General features: G+C 34.6%; 4 protein-coding genes across 7 annotated transcripts; 2 read left to right on the top strand and 2 right to left on the bottom strand.

The window, feature by feature from the left end:
- Positions 1-1,273: 1,273 nt before the first annotated feature.
- Positions 1,274-3,638, top strand: LOC107912190 (pentatricopeptide repeat-containing protein At5g46580, chloroplastic). The gene has a single exon (XM_016840263.2). The coding sequence runs from the start codon at positions 1,323-1,325 to the stop codon at positions 3,480-3,482; it is 2,160 nt and encodes a 719-aa protein (XP_016695752.2). The 5' UTR covers positions 1,274-1,322; the 3' UTR covers positions 3,483-3,638.
- Positions 3,639-4,469: 831 nt separating this feature from the next.
- LOC107912193 (glycine cleavage system H protein, mitochondrial) lies at positions 4,470-5,471 on the top strand. Its single transcript, XM_016840265.2, has 4 exons — positions 4,470-4,773; positions 4,841-4,929; positions 5,009-5,179; positions 5,259-5,471. Exons 1-4 carry the CDS (start codon positions 4,683-4,685, stop codon positions 5,385-5,387), a joined length of 480 nt encoding a protein of 159 aa, XP_016695754.1. The 5' UTR covers positions 4,470-4,682; the 3' UTR covers positions 5,388-5,471.
- A 299-nt stretch (positions 5,472-5,770) lies between these two features.
- LOC107912192 (pyruvate kinase isozyme G, chloroplastic) lies at positions 5,771-9,663 on the bottom strand. The gene is made up of 12 exons (XM_016840264.2): positions 9,115-9,663; positions 8,757-9,035; positions 8,407-8,572; positions 7,953-8,087; positions 7,739-7,849; positions 7,560-7,648; positions 7,404-7,466; positions 6,981-7,156; positions 6,765-6,867; positions 6,516-6,664; positions 6,294-6,402; positions 5,771-6,133 (listed from the first exon to the last, which is right to left on the bottom strand). Exons 1-12 carry the CDS (start codon positions 9,331-9,333, stop codon positions 6,020-6,022), a joined length of 1,713 nt encoding a protein of 570 aa, XP_016695753.2. The 5' UTR covers positions 9,334-9,663; the 3' UTR covers positions 5,771-6,019.
- A 2,550-nt stretch (positions 9,664-12,213) lies between these two features.
- On the bottom strand, positions 12,214-19,333 carry LOC107912194 (lon protease homolog 2, peroxisomal). 4 transcript variants are annotated; one of them, XR_005920921.1, is made up of 19 exons: positions 19,190-19,333; positions 18,948-19,061; positions 18,511-18,623; positions 18,315-18,423; positions 17,974-18,143; positions 17,712-17,803; positions 17,382-17,561; positions 17,218-17,301; positions 16,789-16,916; positions 16,311-16,512; positions 16,013-16,219; positions 15,206-15,336; positions 14,709-14,922; positions 14,026-14,328; positions 13,604-13,798; positions 13,186-13,431; positions 12,904-13,005; positions 12,519-12,661; positions 12,214-12,411 (listed from the first exon to the last, which is right to left on the bottom strand). XR_005920921.1 is itself a non-coding variant. In XM_016840268.2 (18 exons), exons 2-18 carry the CDS (start codon positions 19,052-19,054, stop codon positions 12,572-12,574), a joined length of 2,673 nt encoding a protein of 890 aa, XP_016695757.2. In that variant the 5' UTR covers positions 19,055-19,061; positions 19,190-19,333; the 3' UTR covers positions 12,214-12,571. The 4 variants fall into 4 exon arrangements, 1 of the variants encoding a protein (XP_016695757.2); XR_005920922.1 differs by having other exon boundaries at positions 17,382-17,555; XR_005920923.1 differs by lacking the exon at positions 18,948-19,061 and having other exon boundaries at positions 17,382-17,555; positions 19,190-19,306.
- Between the last annotated feature and the right edge of the window lie 367 nt (positions 19,334-19,700).

The raw sequence follows: 19,700 nt of genomic DNA, 5'->3' as shown, positions 1-19,700 counted from the left end.
TATTTTTACCGATTATGTTATTTTGCTCGGTTTCACTTAAAATCGGCTAGCAAAAGTTGTTTAATATAAATTCTAGCTTCACATTCTTCCATAAAACATCAAAATACATATATTTCACACATGGGTAATTTTTCAAATTTCAACCCTAGCTCAAAATAACAGTAGAAATAGATAAACCGAGCTACGGGAATCTCAAAAATGCAAAGAACATTAAAAATGGGGCTAGGATGCACTTACTATGAGCTTGAAAAAGCAAAGAAACTCTAGCTATGGTGTCTTCTAAAATTCGGCAGCAACTATGGAGAAGATAAGCATATTTTGCCATCTTTTTCTCATTTAATTCTATTTATTTACCAAATGAATAAAATGCCATTTCTTAAAAAAAAAATCCTATTTCACTTATTTCATGCCCATTTTTGTCCATCATTAACTAATGGTCTAATTACCACATAAGGACCCCTAATTTATGATTCCATAACAATTAAAAACCTTTGACATATGGAACTCAACTTTTGCACTATTGACAATTTAGTACTTTTTACTAATTTGAGTGCTCAAACGTCGTCGAACGAAATTTTCACGAAATCTTTTAGTGAAGTTGCAGACCATAAAAATATAATAATAATAAAATTTTTCTCATTGAATTTGTGGTCCCGAAATCACTGTTCCGATTAGGCCCTAACTTGGGTTGTTACACTTTTTCTCAACTTGAGCGTATTAAGAAATTATTAGTGGTGTTTATAGGTTAGGTAATCTGTTTACCTCAATCTATTTTGAATCGAGTTTAGGTTTGTATTTTTAATTTCGGATCAACTCATTTTATTATTTATTGATAAAATTTAATTTTATATTAATATATATTTTATAATTAAATTTAGATAAAAAATATTATTTTTCAAACAGTGAAATAGACTAATTGGAAAGACTTGAGTGGACTAAGCCTAGATCCAAACCGAAAATTTCTTTAGAATTGGGCAACTCGGCTGGCTCAATAAGCCCAATTGAACTTGGGTTGAGCTTGGACACGATTTTCTATGCGAAATTCAAATTACTTAATAAAAAATGTTTTTAAAAGTAAATTAAATTATAAGTATTTCTAAATATTAATATAAAAATATATTTGTAATATTTTATTAATTTTAAAGGGTAAATGGGCTTTTTGGGTGGTCTGGCCCAAAAGCGGGTATAGGCTTGAAATTTTTTGGGACTGGGCCAAGATTTAGGGCCGTTTATGCGCTTCAATGCCGTTTAAGAACTTACAATTCAGATAAGGCAATCAAAACCATCCACTGTGAGGCACAGACAGGAGGAAACCTGTTGTAATGGCCGCTACTTTCTCCTCTGCTCTAGATGTTCATTTTGCTGTCTCTCAATCTGATCCAAAAAGACCCATTTTCTTCACCAAGAGACTGAAACATCAAAACCCTAGTCAAAGATTTTGCATTTCTTGTAAGACCTCCAAGTCTTCTTCTTCTTCTTCAAAACCTCAGCAAAACCCACTAGAAGAACAATCACCCAAAAAAACCCAGTCTTTATCGGAGCAGCTTCAGCCACTTTCCACCACCACACTGCCCAAAAAATACCAAGCTGCTCGTCTCTCTTCGAACCCAAAGTCCACTTGGGTCAATCCTTCCAAGCCTAAAAGATCCGTGCTTTCACTACAAAGACAAAAGCGGTCACCTCATGCATACAATCCACAACTCAGAGAGCTAAAACTCTTTGCAAAGAAGCTTAACGATTGTGAAAACAATGAAGGTGCTTTCCTAAGTGTTTTGGAACAATTCCCACATCAACCCAACAGAGAAAATTCACTTTTGATACTCAACAGCTTGAAACCATGGCAAAAGGCTTATTTATTCTTCAATTGGTTAAAGACCAATAATTTTTTCCCCATGGAAACTATATTCTACAATGTCATGATGAAGTATTTGAGGCTTGGGGGACAATTTGAGGTCATAGAAGAACTTGCTAATGAAATGGTAAGCAATGAGATTCCACTTGATAACATTACATATTCAACTATTATTAGTTGTGCTAGAAGATGCTATCATTTTGATAAGGCTGTTGAGTGGTTTGAAAGAATGTATAGAACTGGTTTAATGCCTGATGAAGTTACTTATTCTGCAATTCTTGATGTTTATGCGAAATTGGGTAAAGTTGAGGAAGTGATTAGCTTGTATGAAAGAGGGGTAGCTAGTAGTTGGAAACCAGACATGGTTACATTCTCTGTGTTAGCAAAGATGTTCGGTGTTGCAGGAGATTATGAAGGGATTAAGTATGTTTTGCAAGAAATGAAATCTGTTGAGGTTAAGCCTAATTTGGTTGTTTACAATACTTTGATAGAGGCAATGGGGAGGGCAGGGAAACCTGGGTTTGCAAGGAACCTTTTCGAGGACTTGATTGAGTCTGGTTTAAGTCCGAACGAGAAGACTTTAACTGCCATTGCAAAGATATACGGCAAGGCGAGGTGGGAGAAAGATGCACTGAAATTATGGGAGGAAATGAAGTCGAAAAACTGGCCTGTTGATTTTATTTTGTATAATACTTTGTTAACTATGTTTGCAGATATCGGTTTAGTTGAGGAGGCAGAGCAGCTTTTTATTGACATGAAGCGATCAGAGAATTTTAAGCCGGATAGTTGGAGTTACACAGCAATGCTAAACATATATGCAAGTGGAGGAAATGTCGATAAGGCGATGGAGTTGTTCAAAGAGATGTTTGAAGTAGGTGTTGAGCTTAATGTAATGGGAACCACGTGTTTGATTCAATGCTTGGGGAAGACCCGAAGAATTGACGAGTTGGTGAGGGCCTTTACTGTCTCGATTCAACAAGAGATCGAACCGGATGATAGACTTTGCGGGTGCTTGTTATCTGTTGTGTCCCTATGTGATAACAGGGAGGATATTGATAAAGTTCTCGCTTGCTTGCACCAAGCTAATCCTCGGTTAGTTGAATTCGTGGAATTGATTGAAGACGAGAAAAGTAGTCTCGACACCGTTAAAGAAGAGTTCAGACGTGTCCTCAGTGACACTAAAGATGACGCTAGAAGACCGTTCTGTAATTGCTTGATTGATATATGTCGAAGCAAGAATCTCCACGAGAGAGCACATGATTTGCTTTATCTAGGAACTCTATATGGGTTGTACCCGCGCTTACACAACAGAACAGCAGACGAGTGGAGTCTGAACGTTCGAACATTATCTGTTGGTGCAGCCAAGACCGCACTTGAAGAGTGGATGGGGACTTTGGCCAAAATTGTTAAGCGTGGAGAAGCATTACCGGAGCTGTTCTCAGCTCAAACCGGGACTGGAACTCATAAATTTGCTCAGGGACTGTCGAATTCCTTTGGTTCTCATTTGAAGGTACTTGGAGCACCATTCAAGAACAGTGAAGATAAAGTTGGTTGCTTTGTAGCAACAAGGGAGGATTTACTGTTGTGGTTACAATCAAAGATTCCATCATCATCCACTGTTATATCTTAAATAGCTTTCAAATAATGGGAATTCCACACCGTTAATTAAAAAAAAAAAAACACTTATCTTTGTGGAGTTATGGTACATGGTCCGAATTCATATTGAAGAATTGTGTTTTAAAGTTTGAAACTTTGAATTCAGCTGAAAGCTTGAAACTTTCCCAAACATTGGAGCAGATCATGAGAGTTGAAAGCTAGAAACATTTATTTGTTTAATAAATTAATTAGTTAAATTTATTATAACAGTACAAATTTTTTTCTTTTGCAGGTAAAATTAGTCAAATTTATTCAGTTGTCAATAAAATTTTTTAAGTAAAATTATAGTTATTTCATATGGACAAACCTATTAAATACCGTTTATTAAAAATAAAATATTATTTCAATAAAATAATTAAATTCACTTGAAAAAAAATATTAATTATATTTTATTAACTGAAAATAATCTTGAATAAGTAGAATTAATTTAAGAAAGTATTACGTTCGTTAATTATGAATTTGGAACATCATACGCTTATAAATATAAATTGATTACTTGAATTTAGTATTATTAATTAATTAATTAAATTTGATAATTCATATTGATTAATTGAGCTTGTTATTTATAATTAATTATGTGAAAGAATGAAAGATAAAAATACATTCACTTGTTAAATGTCTTTTAATTTTGTTAATTTGATTCCCACTTTGTTTATTTTTTGAACAAAATTCTCACTTAATTTATTTGCACAATATGAAGTTTACAATAGTGATCTCTCTATAACAGCATATTATAGGTGTATAATAGTACACTCTCTATAACAGACAAACAAATGAGGTTGTTATAAAGAGAGTAAAGCGATATATATATTAAAATATTCGATTAAGTCTATTTCGGTTTAAATCGTTTTTGATGGTTAAGTTATTTATTATTAAATTTCATAACTAAATCGATGGACTTAAATTAATATTTAAAATTTAAATATATTTTAAATAAGTCCATCGGTAAAAAAAATCGATTAAACTGGTGGCGTAGAGGACAAGGAAATGCTCACATGAAAAAGTAAAAACAGGATGGTGTGTGTCGTTGTAAATCTGGTTTTCTTAATAAGGATGAGGCTTTCGTTGCCTACCATTCATACAAGATAAAAAAGAACCGGGCTCACACCAATCAAAATAAACCCATCTTCTTCATTTGCAGGCAATCAAAAAGCCGAAAATCATCGCACTGAGAATGTGGGCTTCTACCACTGCCAATGCCCTCAAAATTTCTTGTGCTACCACCAAAGCCCCTGTTTTCTCCCTCTCCAGATGCTTTTCCACTGGTACCTCTCCTTTCTATTCCATGTTTGTTTCTTCTAAATGTGTTGAATTTATTATTATTTTTTACAGTTTTGGATGGGTTGAAATATGCTGAATCACATGAATGGGTGAAGCACGAAGGTCCAGTAGCTACCATTGGCATCACTGACCATGCTCAGGTTTGTTTCTATGAAAATCAAAGCATTTTTCATGTCTGTTTTACGGGGCATAGAGATTTACGATTTACATAAATTGCAGGACCATTTAGGAGAGGTAGTGTTTGTAGAGCTGCCAGAACCAGGTGGTTCAGTGAGCAAAGGAAAAGGGTTTGGAGCTGTTGAAAGTGTTAAAGCAACCAGTGATGTCAATTCCCCTATCTCTGGTGAAATCGTTGAGGTTAACTCCAAGCTTACTGAAACTCCTGGCCTGGTAAATCAAAACTTATCATTTTTATTTTTTTTTATTCTTCTGCTTAGCAACTTATGTTAAAAATTTTGGGTATTTGAAGATCAATTCAAGCCCATATGAAGGAGGATGGATGATAAAGGTGAAACCCGGCAGTCCTTCAGAATTAGAATCCTTGATGGGTCCAAAGGAATACACCAAATTCTGTGAGGAAGAAGATGCTTCCCACTAATAACTTTGTATCACCCAACTAAGCTTGTTTTTTTACACATGTTCTATGTTATTAATAATAATCCACATTCTTCACTTTCTTTAATCCTTATATCTTAAATTTTTTTCTTATTTAAGTAGGTTTTTAGTTTACTAGATTCTTACATGGCAATGACGCGAGACAAAAAAAAGTTGTCAAATCCACCATAGCATCACAGTAGTTTGAAGTTCAGTTTTGAGAAAAACGACGACCAAGGAAAAATGTAAAATCTTTTAGGGTTTTAACATATTTTTAATGTATGTTTAAGCAGTTACTATAATCGTTCTATACTTATTATTTTACAAAAATCGGCCCCTCGCCCCTCGCCTTGCATCCACTTTTCAAAAGAAGCAATTCAAAATTCATAAGACAATTCGGGTTTTGCTATCTCTCATGCATGAAGCTGCTGAAATTGCCACAATTTGTCTATGTTTACAAGACTGGTATTTTATTTTTGTTTTTCAATTTTCTTTACTCAAAAAAAGAAAAAGGAAATTACAAACATTGTAATAAAAAGTTAAAAACCTGAAAACATGTCTATCATTTGCCTACCATTTAGTAACTTCTATGACAAGAAAGAAAAAAAAGTGTCTTTTCTCTTGCATCATAGGCTATCATAGTTCAACTTTTCGAACTTGAATATGATGGGTGGATTCTCGACGCCAGATCGGTTGCGCTCCGCTTTGGACAAGAGTAATGAATTCTCCCTCCTCCACCAAGTTCTTGCCCTAAATCATCAAAAATTTGTATCAGATAATTGTTCAGACATATCAAGTAGTTGATCTAATAAAAAAACATCGATAGCCTGAAGGAGGGCGAGCTCACTGATGTCATGCGTTGTTTTACTGTTAACATCTCAAATTAAAGAAACTAGATAGTGTATTTTACCGTTAACAGCTTTAGTGCTCGAGAAAAAGTCTCCTCCGCATCATCTGAAAACTGCATATATATCGGTATCACGCCTTGATAAAACGCCAGCCTCTGCTTAATTCTTTCCCTGTCAAGAAATGATAATTACAGCACAAAAGTGAGAATAAGGAACAGAAACAAGTTCTAATTCAAAATAAGGGCGAAAAAAATTGTTTATGTAGTATGGCTACTAAAACTCACTCGTTCGTGAAGGCAAAGATTGAAGAGGAAGGACGGTAATGACTCAATAGTATAGCCATGGATCCAGTTCTTGTAAAGACCACGATTGGTGTATTGAGAGTATTAGCCATGGTCGTGGAATGGAAAGCAAACATTTCACCCATATGACTCTGGGAAACAATGCCATAACACGGTCAGATTATGAATTGCAAAACTACAAAGAGGACACAACCTTGAATGATAATATAGCAAATTCCGAAAACCGATTACCTTGTAAGCATTAAAACGAACAGGAGGCATAACATTGAGTGGAAGACTTGACTCAGTCCTCAATGCTACAGTGTGCATGACTTTAGCGGCTTTAATCGGATACCTGTGGTTATTGTTATCAAAGGAAAATTAGCCACTAATATTTAAAACGAACAAGCATCCACGATTATTCCGGAAAGCAAGTATTTCTGATAGCATCTAACAATAATTACTCACTTCCCGTGTGCAGTTTCTCCAGAAAGCATAATTGCATCAGCGCCTTCTCGAACAGCAATTGCGATGTCAGAAACTTCAGCTCTTGTTGGTGTAGGATGATTAATCATACTTTCGAGCATGTTTGTTGCCACGATTACCGTTTTATGCATATCACGACACCTTCTGATGATGTCTTCCTATTAGAACATGATAACAAGTTGTTATATTTGGAATTGGAAAATGATATTTAATCCTACAATCAAAACTTCATTGGTTCAGGTAGGACGCAACAATTGCGTATGTCTCTATAAGTTCTCAAATACAAAAAATGCATACAGTTTTAAAACCATATCACGGCTTATAAATTTACCTCATTGTATGATCCTTGATTCTTTCTTTAATAGATCTATATTAAATCGAGACATGTTGAGATTTAAAAGTTACCTGCAATAAAGGGACTTCCTCGATTGGAAGTTCAGCTCCAAGGTCTCCTCGAGCAACCATTGCCTATAATAATGTCCATGACAGCAGTTAAATCTACATTTTCTTTTAAAGCTTTTCGAGATTATAAACAAATTATTCGAGAATATAAAAACAAACCCCATCAGAAGCGGAAATTATAGAGTGAAGGTTCGGTATAGAATCAGCACTTTCAATTTTCACAATCACGTGAATGTCTGCATTGCAACCTGCAAAAGAATTTGGTAACGAAACAATCACAAGTGTGGAAAACCATATAATATAATACACACCATGACTAAACTAGAATTAAATTTTACCTTTAAGATAATCTTTCAACTCATGGACTACCTTAGCATCCTTCACGAAAGAAACGGCATAAAAATCAACTTGGTTGTCCACCCCAAATTTGATATCTTCCCAATCTTTGTCTGTAAACACAACGTGTACCATTCAAAATTTTCTATCAGCAATCAAAGTTGAACAAATTAGACCGTGTTTTAAGTAAAACGTCAAAGCAACTGCATGAATAACCTGTTATCGATGGCAAAGTTGCACTTTTTCCACGCACGTTTAAATGGCGCCTTGATTTGAGCTCTCCGCCATCAACTACTACACATGTAACCAAATCCTTTGTCTTTGACTTCACAGCTAGCGACATCATTCCACCTGCCATACAGAGACATGGAACAACTCGTTAAGTTACATATACAAGTAAAAACTCAACAAAAACTTGTTTTTGATTAGCGAATAGTTCCCGGAATTTGTCGTGTTTTTCAAAATTACAGATCAAATACATTAAATGCAGAACCAGAAAACAGGATGAGGATTAAAGACAAAAGGATTTTGTTCTATTCCGAGAGGAAACGACATAGGAACGATTCGTTAAAACTTATTTGATCAGTTGTACTTCTAATTATAGCATCATAAATTCTAAAACAAAAGACAACACGGCTAACAAAGACATCAAAATGAAATCTGTTCTCACCATCAACTAATAGTATGTCTCCAACTTCGACATCATTCACAAAGTCGTCGTAGTTTACGCTAACGGTATCTTCAGTGCTAACTCCTCTCCTGATAGTGAATTTAAATTCTTGGCCCTCTTTAAGGTGTATTGGTCGAGGAACATCACCGCTTCGAACCTCGGGACCCTAAACAAAAGAACATATTAACCAGACAACCACATCACATCAGAACTAAGGCTAAAAGAAGTTTAATTCCTAATCTATGCATGCTATTAAAATCTGGGTTTTGCTATGTAGTGCCTAATCGGTTAAAAATTGTGCACTTATGATGAACACACACACACATATATATATATGAAACTGGATATACCTTAGTGTCCAACATTATAGCAATAACTTTGTCTTCAAATTGGGCATTGTATTCCTTAACAAGATCAATGGTTTTTTTATGAGAAGCATGGTCACCATGGGACATATTCAGGCGAGCCACATTCATTCCAGCTTCAGCCAGTTTCCATATCATCTCACGTGAGCTCGTCGAAGGACCGATGGTGCAAACGATCTTGGTTTTTCTCCGGTGACTCGAGTTCATTTTCACTTGTCCTAATGCCCCGCCGTTTAAAAGCTCGACTGTAGATTTCAGCTTGTCCTAGAAAAGGGAACAATCAAAATAAATAACATGGAAAAGAAAAGGGAAAAGAAATTGGGTCGAGAATATTGAAACCGACAGCGTTGAAATGGCCGTTGGTGGAAGAAGCGACGCCGGTTTGAGTGTTGTGCATGGATCTGATTGGAAAAGATGAATCTCCTTTAGGGGAAAAGAGACGTCGTTTAGTCCAATTGGTTACGGAATCGAACAGTGAATGGTCGGAGATGGTACGGAAAGACGACAAATCAGCGGTGGCGACGGCGGAAGCGTCGGTTAAGATGGTAGTAATCGCCGCCATTTCCAACACTCCTGAACAGAACAGAGGCAGATATTTTATTTATTTGTGTTTAGAGGAAAACAGAGATGGGGTCTCCTTAGATAGTATTAGGACAGTTAGGAGTTTCTGTGCGCCGTCGCTGTTGCTGGTCCCTGTAAGTGAAGGGTGTAGGGTACAATAAATGGAAACACACAGCCAGTTAAAGTTAGATCCAGTCGCAGCGCGTCATGCAAAATATCATACATTCTCACACTTGGCAATTCATGCTTTTGTTTATTATCAAAAGTTACTCCATTTTTAGTCTTTTGAGAATTGAGCTGCCATTAAAACAAAAAATAATTTTGTTTCCATTTTCTGCTTCCCAACATTGATTTTCAATAAACCTAAACAGACTGTATTTTTCTTATTTGTTCAAGGCTGTTCCAAGGGGATAGTCATAATCATTTATTTTCCTTCCTATCTTTATAAAAAATCGTTTTAATTTTCATTTAATTCTACTTTTTTTCAATCTTTAAATTTAGATTTTTTATTAGATCGCTCCAACATAAATAAAAAAAATTAATACTGATATTGTATACACGTACCATCATTTAATTAATTTTTTAATTTAAAAATTCAGAAAAACACATAAAAATTATTTTTAAAAATTAAAAATCACTAAATTATTTAAAATATATTTTTAAATATTTTTAAATTTTAAAAAAAATACAATTAGATATTAACATGTCATCTATATGATAATTCAAGTGTATGTCAAGTCAACAAAGTTAACAAATATTTAAGGCCTAAAAGAGACAAAAAATAAAATAAAATAGAAAACCAAAATAATTTTTTTGATAAAATTGAAGAGCCAAATAAATCATCATGTCATAAAAATATTATTCGGAGTGGGTTTGAAAAAAAAATTCTCATAATCCAATTTCTGTGTACATATATCTTATGTGGGCTTTGGATTCCTTCCAATTAATCAAGTTTTTGTTTAATTTTTTGTTTGTTGTGTATTGTATTAGTCGAATGTATATTTATATTTATCTTATACTTGTAATTTGTACGTGCCATGTACTTATAATTGTATTGTTTTTGTATTAATAAAACTTTAAAAAGAAAATTCAACTCCATTGCATTGGTAATGAAAATTTGGTATTATGGGTAAAAGTTGAGAAAATAAGTATTTGATTTCCATCTATTTGTAATTGTATTATACTTATGATTAGGGGTGAAGTCAAGTTGTTTCTGGATGGAATTAAATTGTATAAATTTATGAGAGTTAAAATACAATTTTACTATCTTAATAACTTATATCTTTATAATTTTTAAAGGATTAAATTAAAATTTTATCATTTTATTTTATTATGTATTAATTTAAAATTTTATAAATTTTTAAAGATTGAAATTTAAATCTTGTATTTTAGAGGCGGAGCCCTGTCACACCCCCTGCCTCACCCGCTTCTATGCTTAAATTTTTAATAAATTTACTGATAATAATAATAATATTATGTGTGTATAATGCACGGATTTAAATGTATATAATAATTTAATTATATTATATAATTTGTTCAATTTTTGCATTAATTAATTTAAGATTTCATTAATAAACTAAATACAAAATTAATACATAAAAAAGATAAAAACTGATTTTTAAATGCTAAATAAGTAAAAAAAAATCATAAAACATATCATTTGAATCTAAACAAAATATTTATTGGAAATATGAAAATATTGCTGAATTGGAAAGTTATGCATATCATCTCTCATGATTCTTTGCAGTTTAAACTTTAAACCGGAGGATATGGTGAGGTTATTAATAGTTCATTTTAGTGCAACCAACATGTCTTCCTGCAAGTGAGAATCTAATAGAGCAGTGTATACTTTTGCCCAGGTAGTACATTTGGCAGCAATGATAAGTACAATCAGTTAGGAAAATGGTTGCACTTTTTTCGATAATAGCTGAAGTACGTAACTGATATTAATTTGTCTTAGTAACGCTCAGTTTGGGGTATTCATTTATCTTAGTAACGCTCAGTTTTGAGATATAAGTGTTATGGGATGTAAATACTAAAAGTTAGGTTATATTTTGTTCATTTTATTAAAAATAGGTAGGTATGTAAATTAATCACTGTATTTTAGATTAATGGTTAAATTGATATTTTTGTTAAAAATTTCACCTATTTGTTAAAAAAACCTTATGTAGATGGTGGAATAACCAATCAATGACACGTGTGTTGATGTATAAGGACAAAATTTTAATAGTATAAATGGATAAAATTTTTAACAAAATAGTCAATTTCAAATATGGATCCTGGGGGACTTTTCATTTTGTTTTTTTTTTTTGTAAATTTTCATAAAACCTATAAATTTTTTAAAAGTTTCAATTAGACCTTCCAAAATTTTTAAAAATTCTCATTAAAACCCTCAAAGTTTTAAAAATTTTAGTTAAGCCCCCCAAAACTTAATGACAAGATCCGTCGTTGACCAATTTGCTATTTGATCTAACATACAAAGACTAATTTGCTCATGTTTTTTTAACAGAAAGGGTAAAATGCAATTCGACTCTTAGTACATGGACCTCCATAATACTTTTACCTTAGTTTGTGTTGTATTCTTCAGTTCTGTAATTATTACATTAATGTCTCCAATTCCATGCCTAATTTTTATTGTTCAGGTGATGAACCTAATTGGTAACGTAAAAGGAAAAGTTGCAGTGATGGCGGATGATATGATTGACACTGCTGGTGAGTGAAGGCAGTGTGAAGACGGAAAACATAAAATTATGTTCTTAGTCACAAAGACATGCATTGGTTTTGTTTTAGATTCAATTATCTTTATGAGTGAGTTTATACAAGAAATGCTGACATTTGATCATTCTTGTAAAGATGAGTCAAATCCATTGTACACATTTGATACTTTCTCATCAGAATTTCGTAATTGAATTCTTAATTGAGAGTTAAATATACTTTGCGTGGCTACAAATTATACATATTTTAGAAAGAAAACACAAAAGAAGAAGAAGAATTAGAAGGAATAGGATACCTTGCCTCGGAAGTAAATGCATATGGCAATCAGTGATTTTCCGCTCCTGGGAAACTTGTAAACACACACCTATATAAGAAGGCCCCATTTGCAAAAGGGTTAAATTCTCTTTGCTGGACCAGAACAGCTAACCTCATTTACATGTTCCAAAAGGCAACATGTTAGATTAGAATCACCTGTCGCGGGAGACATGTTAGATAGATCAATGCCTTTGAGTTCAAGAGCTTTGTTATAATTTTGAGTGTTGGTGTTGTCTCCAGGGACATCCCCCATCAAATGCATGCTCCAACACGTCTTCCATTCGCTTTGCCGCCAGAATCTGGCAATACAATAAATTATACACGATAAGCAAAAAGAGGCGTATTCTGATCAAAGATTCAATTCTTGTTCCCTTAACAAAATGCCTAAAGAACTCACTGCAATGGCAAAACCTTATGTGCGGGAAACAGAACCAACTTTTTGTTGCATGCTGATTGAAGATTAGATAAATAGGAGCTTATTTATAGTTTCAGTGTCTCAGCTCGAGAAACATTTTTGCTTCAAATAAAGGGGAAAAGTTACCTCTAGACTGGAAAGCACATCCGCAGGTACTTCAACTAAATCCTTCAGATTTCTCTCTGGCAAAATAACCCTCTTGATACCATAACGGTGTGCTGCTAGTACCTGCATATTTCATTTACAAAAGCAAGATGTATCAAAAATGATGAGAACCAAAAGCCTTTACAGTCTCTCTGTTTGTTGCTGAATACCATCTGATGTGAGTATGTAACCAAAATGTATCAAAATACATATTTTTCGCTGGAAACAAAGAAAAGTAGTAGGAATAGCTCACAAAACACACACCTTATCCTTGACACCACCAACAGGTAACACGAGACCTCTCAGCGTCATTTCTCCAGTCATTGCTGTATCTGCTCTTACATTTTTCTGACTAAACAGTGAAACCAACGCTGTTACAAGGGTCACACCAGCTGAAGGTCCATCTTTGGGTACAGCCCCAGCAGGAAAATGTATATGAATATCTATGCCCTGCAGCAGATCAGTTTCCTCAGCAGCTGCTAACTTAAGATCCTCCACCCTGGCTCTTACCTGAAATATAGGGAACTCTTTCACATCAAACCATAAAGGAATATACATTTTGAATCAATACCATATGAAGTCATCAAAATAAAGTTGAGAGGAAGTACTCTATACAACTTTTGAATAATTCAGATTGTCAATTGGAAAAGTTGATAGATTTATGTGATTTAAGAGAGGATACCCATGTCAGTGCTATTTGTGCTGATTCTTTAATAACATCACCAAGTTGTCCTGTAAGATGCAATTCACCATTTCCAACCACTGACGTAGCCTCCACAAACTGAACCTCTCCTCCAAAAGCTGTCCAAACAAGCCCAACAGATACTCCAGGAGTGGCAACACGATCTGCAGCTTCTTGATCATCAAATCTAGGAGGCTGCATTAGAGAGTAAATAAGTGTCCTAGGGCATGTTCAGAAAGAATATGAACTCAACCTACAGTAAGCATAAACATATTCAACTATGCCCCCTCCCAAGAATTTAAGTTTTTTAATATGAACCGGTTGTGAAGATTTACAAAAGTGAATCATAAGGCTGCTCCAAAAAAATAAAAAGAAATAAAGGTGATTATCCTGATAAAAGGAGTAAAATGAGGAATTATTACCCCCAATATTTTTTCCAGCATAGCCTCATCAACAACCAAAGGTGAGGCAATTCTGAATGCATTTGATATCTCATGATTATTTACACCCATTGGAATGACTTCCATTTCCATTTCTGCTCCCTCAGCAAGCCTGTTATCCAGCAGTGGTGAAGTTATCTTATGAACATCTTTGCTAACTGAGACAGCCTGTTCTCGCTCAGCAACTCTTACTGCAGCAGCACGAGCTAAGGCAGCCAAGTTCCTTTCCAGATTACGGACGCCAGCTTCCCTGGTGTACCTCTGAATGACAAGTTTAACCATGTCCTACCACCAAAAACAAAAGCACTAAGAGAAGATTATACAATAAAATACAAGTCTTATATTCAGATCAAAGTTGCTTCTTTCATCTTGCATCTTACTCTGAAATCTCAAGCTAAATTCTAAACAGAAGAGTTCAAGTAATGAAAGTAGCTTCATTTTGTTATATGTTGAAAGTGAAACAGTCTAGAGATCTTCCATGAGGATAATCAATAAAGGCAACACTGTGTAGACATCAATACATTAGTCCTATAATTGCTTATTCAACCACGGAGGTGATGAGGGAGCAAAAACACCAGTTGACAAATTTCTCAAAACATCTCAGGTATCAGGAAGCAACAGATGTTAATGAACTTAGAGTGAAAAGATGAACACGTGACAAATACCTCTGGAATTTGAAGGAACGCAGAGCTCAATCCATGCTGATCCAAGACTCTTGGGATCAAATGTTGCATGGCTATTCTGAGCTTTTCTTCAGCTGTATATCCAGGCAGCTCAATGACTTCCATCCTGTCCAAGAGTGGGGGAGGAATAGGCTGCATCCTATTTGCGGTAGCCACAAAAATCACCTTTGATAGGTCAAATGGAACATTCAAATAGCTATACAACCTCAGTTAAAGAACCACAAGGAATCTACTCACATTCATCACATTGTTAATGATAAAGGAGATAGATGCAAATAAACATGTAAAATCTGCAAAAATATTATATACAGTTCCAAAAAGAAAAGGGCTAATTGAATAAATCTAAAATAAAAGCCATATAGTAAAACTATAATGCAATTTTCTTAAGGATTTACTAATAACAGATCAATAAAGTAAATGAGGTTTATCAAAAACCAAGGCTCAGTATGTTAATCTAGACTCAGAAGAAAGTAGGATACTGATCATTAAAAGATTTATTCTGCTCAGGATCAAGAACCTCCAGTAGAGCTGAAGCTGGATCACCACGCACATCAGAACCTGTCTTGTCAATCTCATCCAATAGCATGACTGGGTTGCAAACACCTACTCTCTAGAAGCCAAAAGTTAAAATGACAATTACAGTAAGACCAATAATCATTGACGTAATATGAATGCTTCTATGAGGATATGGATAATCTTAATTTATGGGGATTCAGTTCTCCAAACTTCAGATTCTATGTACTCTCAACAGAAGATAATTCAACTTATGATAAATTTGGTATTTACAATCTACAAACAAAATTTTCATTCAGTTCTAAGCTCGAACAAATTGATGGGGCAAAATGCACCATCACTTCTCAGAATAACATATATTTGTGCAGTAACACACAGAATCACATATAAATAGCAAGCACAGAAAGATACTATGCAGTACAACCGCAAAATGAAATGGTATGTAAGTTAACAGCAGAATAGATCGAACTCGAGCCTATTTAAGACCGGAAATTGACTACACAGATCAAAATTAAGACTGCTCATGAAGTTGCAGATGCTAATAATGTCCCTAAAGACTAATAAATCAGTTACTGAGAAAGTAGACCGAGAGAAAATCACAAAGAAGATTGAGAACAAACAGGTAGCTAAATCACAGTCTGTTAAAACAATCTAGACCTCTAACGATTATAAATATTCTTAACCAGTTGGGACGAGCATCATTTGGAAAACAGTATGCCATAAGATGAAAAAAAAAGTACAGAATAACGTCTAATTCATGAAACTATTTATACCTTTAACCCATCAATAAGACGTCCTGGCATACTTCCAATGTATGTTCTCCTATGTCCTCGGATATCAGCCTCATCCTTGACACCTCCGAGGGATATACGTATAAATTTTCTACCCAAAGCAGCAGCAATTGATGACGCTAATGATGTTTTCCCCACACCTGGTGGGCCAACAAAGCACAGCACTGGACCTCTTGCATCTGGCTTAAGCTGAGTGCAAATAATTCAAATCAAATTAACTTCAAACCAAAAGGACAAGATTTAGCCTTCAAGGCAACAAGATATAGATAGTTTGGTCAACCTTGCGAACAGCCAGATATTCGATAATCCGTTGTTTGATCTTCACTAGACCATAGTGGTCACAATCAAGATGATCTTTTGCAGCCTTTAAGTCCAATTCCTGTTCTTCACTGGCCTTCTGCCAAGGCAGATCAACAAGAAGGTCCAAGTAAACACGTGAACTATTATATCCAGGTTGCTGTGGTTGCATTTTCTTAAGTCTCCTGAAATAAAAGAATAAAAATAACAAACAAATGAACTTTGCTAGACCTCGTATCCAATTAAAATATAGAATAGTAACAAGTTAGGATCACATAACTTTTTCGAAAATGCAACAGAAACAAGAGTGGCAAGTGATACCATCAACAAAAATTAAATGCTGTAAGATAATTTGCTTATAGCTTCCATTAATATCCCCAGGACTTAGATTGCTATCAACAACTACATTTTGGCCGCAGATAACAAAATTGTGCCATTTTTACTGCTATCTCAAATAATACCTCAACTCCCTCTGTGCATGCTTCCAGATATTTGAAGGCATCCCTGCATTCTGCATCTTTCTTTCCAGGGAAGCCAAATCATCCTCATCATCATCATTGTCTCCTAGCTCCTCTTTTATTGCTCTCATCTGGAATGCATTTGAATATCCAAATGACGAATAATTAGGCAATAAAACTTACAAAAATAATAATCAAATAATGGTTTTTCCAGAAGCCAACTCAGCACTGGAAATTAGACATGAGAAGCCACCAAGAAAGATTATTACATATGTGGACTATATCCACCTTGACTGGTGCTATACAAACAGCTGGACAACAACAAATCGTATAGTATTAACTAGTTCAATAACCACCAAAATCTGTAGTGCCCTCTACCTTCCACTCCCTCTAGCAATGCCTGCAGCAGAAGTAAGAAAGCTAACTGCTAACCTGCTGTCGCAAAAGATATTCCTTCTGTGATTTTGACAATTGCCCTTCAACCTTTTGTGTAATCTTCTCTGCTACACGTATTGACTGCACAAGTAATACATTAAAAGATTGGATTCCAGAAGAAGAATTAAATTAACGTTATTAACCATAAGTAAATAATGCACCTGCAAATGCCTGTCAACTAACTCAGTAGCTTTCGAAAGCCTTACTTTAGGATCAACAGAGTCCAACATACAGAGCTGCTCTTCAAAACTGATCTCAAAGCTAGCAACAAATATATCGGCCAATTTGTGAAACGGAAGCGTCTCCAAAAGAACTTTTATCCTTCCACCAGTTTTCTGTTTCTACAAGCAGCAAAGGAACATTAAGTATCAAGAATGACAACATAAAACCTAGCCGAAATTTACAATCAACAGGAGAACTAACAATCTTAATTGGCTTAATGCATATGTCATAGTTACTAATAAGTAAAACAAATAAGTTAACTATTTTACCTGTTCAAGAATAGAAATTAGCTCCATGGCTATTGCTTTGAACTGGCGAGACAGTGTTACAAAATCTGGATCTTGTTCCACTTGTTCCATCTCTAAACAAATTAAAAGGTAAAAGATACTGATCAGAAAATAGCCTAAAAACAATGCATGTTAGAACCATAAACAACGTTCCTTCCAATGCTTTTGAAAAGAACACTCGCAACTAAAATAAAATAAAAAACAGAACTATGCATATGCAAGAAAGACTGCGATACCAACTTACCGGACTTAGTCATCTCAAGTGGAGATATCTTTGCAGTGCAGTAAGGTCCTCGTGTGCTAAGTTCCTCTATATTGAATCTGCATAAACCCTCAAGGACGACAATGTATGTGACCCTCCCACTTGGTTTCTCCACTCCTCTTGATAGATGCAAAGCTCGTGCTGCCACTCCCCTGATACAATATAAAAGCAGAATTCAGCACCATAAGTAGAGAAGTACGTCATAACAAGAGCTAAATCAGTAAATCACAAGATTTTGCCTGATACTCTCCAAAATGATGCAAGCTTGATGCAGCAATAATCTGAAAGCACGAAATAATAGCAGAAGATGAATTGAAAAGTACCTGTTATGCCAGTGAATGACTTCTGAAGGGTTTTTCCCATCAACCTTGTGAGCATCAGATGTGCTAACCTGAACGTTCGAGCTTCGCTCACCTGATTCACTTCCAACACCTGAAAAACCGTTAAAAGAACACTCACGTACTAATTATAGACGTTCTTTTTAAACAATTAAAACTGGACTTTTGATAGGCAAAACACCTTGAGATAACATGGAATCCATGGAGGTCGTCTCAGCAGCATCTTGAACCGGAAGAATTCCTATTAATCCTTTCTCCTCTCGCTGCCATAACTCTTGCTCCACCAATTTTACACTGCATAGTCAAACCACGTTATTCTCTAATATTCAAAGCTTCCACGCAGAACAAATAACGAACCAATTCCTGATTCTACTAGCTTTTTATGTTTATTATCCAGCTAAAACAAACAGAAAATTAAATAAACTTAGAAAACTCAACGAACACGTAAGAGCTCAATTCTTTGATGTTTTGAAAAGAGAGAATCATATAAACGATCCTAATTCAAATTTTTTAAGCTTTCTTGAACTGTGATTTTCTGAGGAAACAAACGAGAGAGAAGAATTTATAACTCGTTAATAAAGTTCAGTCAAAAGAAAATTTGAATAAAAAAAAGGAGACCTGCTCTGTGAAGTGCAGCGAATTCGAATAAAGGCGCCAGGCAATAAAACTTTGTTTCTGAATGGAAGAATTGCTAAACGACCTGGCAACTCCACCGATTCCGCCATTTTTCAGCTTCTCAGAGAAAATAAAATAGAAACCAGAACCAGAAAGGGAGATTACTACTTTGTTTAGCTGAGGTTTAAATAGAAGGAAAAAAGAAACGAAAAATCAAGAGATGAAAAAGCGCGTGGGGAGCCTACCAGTGCCCACTGCCAGTGCCTGCTGTGCTCTGCTCGGGTGCGGGATGCAGCTGGGGATTTGTTTTTGGTATTTTAACTGAACCCACGCCGACGCTTTTTTTTCTTTCTGGCACTTATTTTTTATTTTATTTTGCCATTATTGAGTTTCTTTCTTTCATATATATATATTTAAATTCTTGTTAGTAAAATAACTCAGGAAGTTTAAAATATGCTTCAAGTACATGTATTTTTAGTTTTTTTCTTTTTAAAATTTAAAATTTAGGTTGAATTCTGAATATGGTTAAATTTTTTTTATTAAATTTAATGATATATGACTTTTTGAAATAAGAAAAAATTCACTCGGTAGTATTTATAACAAAAACATTCACATTTATAATTGCATCTTAAATTTAAAATTTAAAAAATAAAATTTTAAGTTCCTAAAAATAAATCTAGATCAAAATTAAATTCTAAATGTACGAATACTACCACTTATATTATGTTTTAACCAAACAGGAATGTTCTGTATGGT

This window comes from Gossypium hirsutum, chromosome D11 (assembly GCF_007990345.1).
Source record: "Gossypium hirsutum isolate 1008001.06 chromosome D11, Gossypium_hirsutum_v2.1, whole genome shotgun sequence".
Taxonomy (NCBI): Eukaryota; Viridiplantae; Streptophyta; class Magnoliopsida; order Malvales; family Malvaceae; genus Gossypium; species Gossypium hirsutum.
Note: the sequence above shows the minus strand (reverse complement) of the source record. Positions and strands in the feature narration are given on the sequence as shown.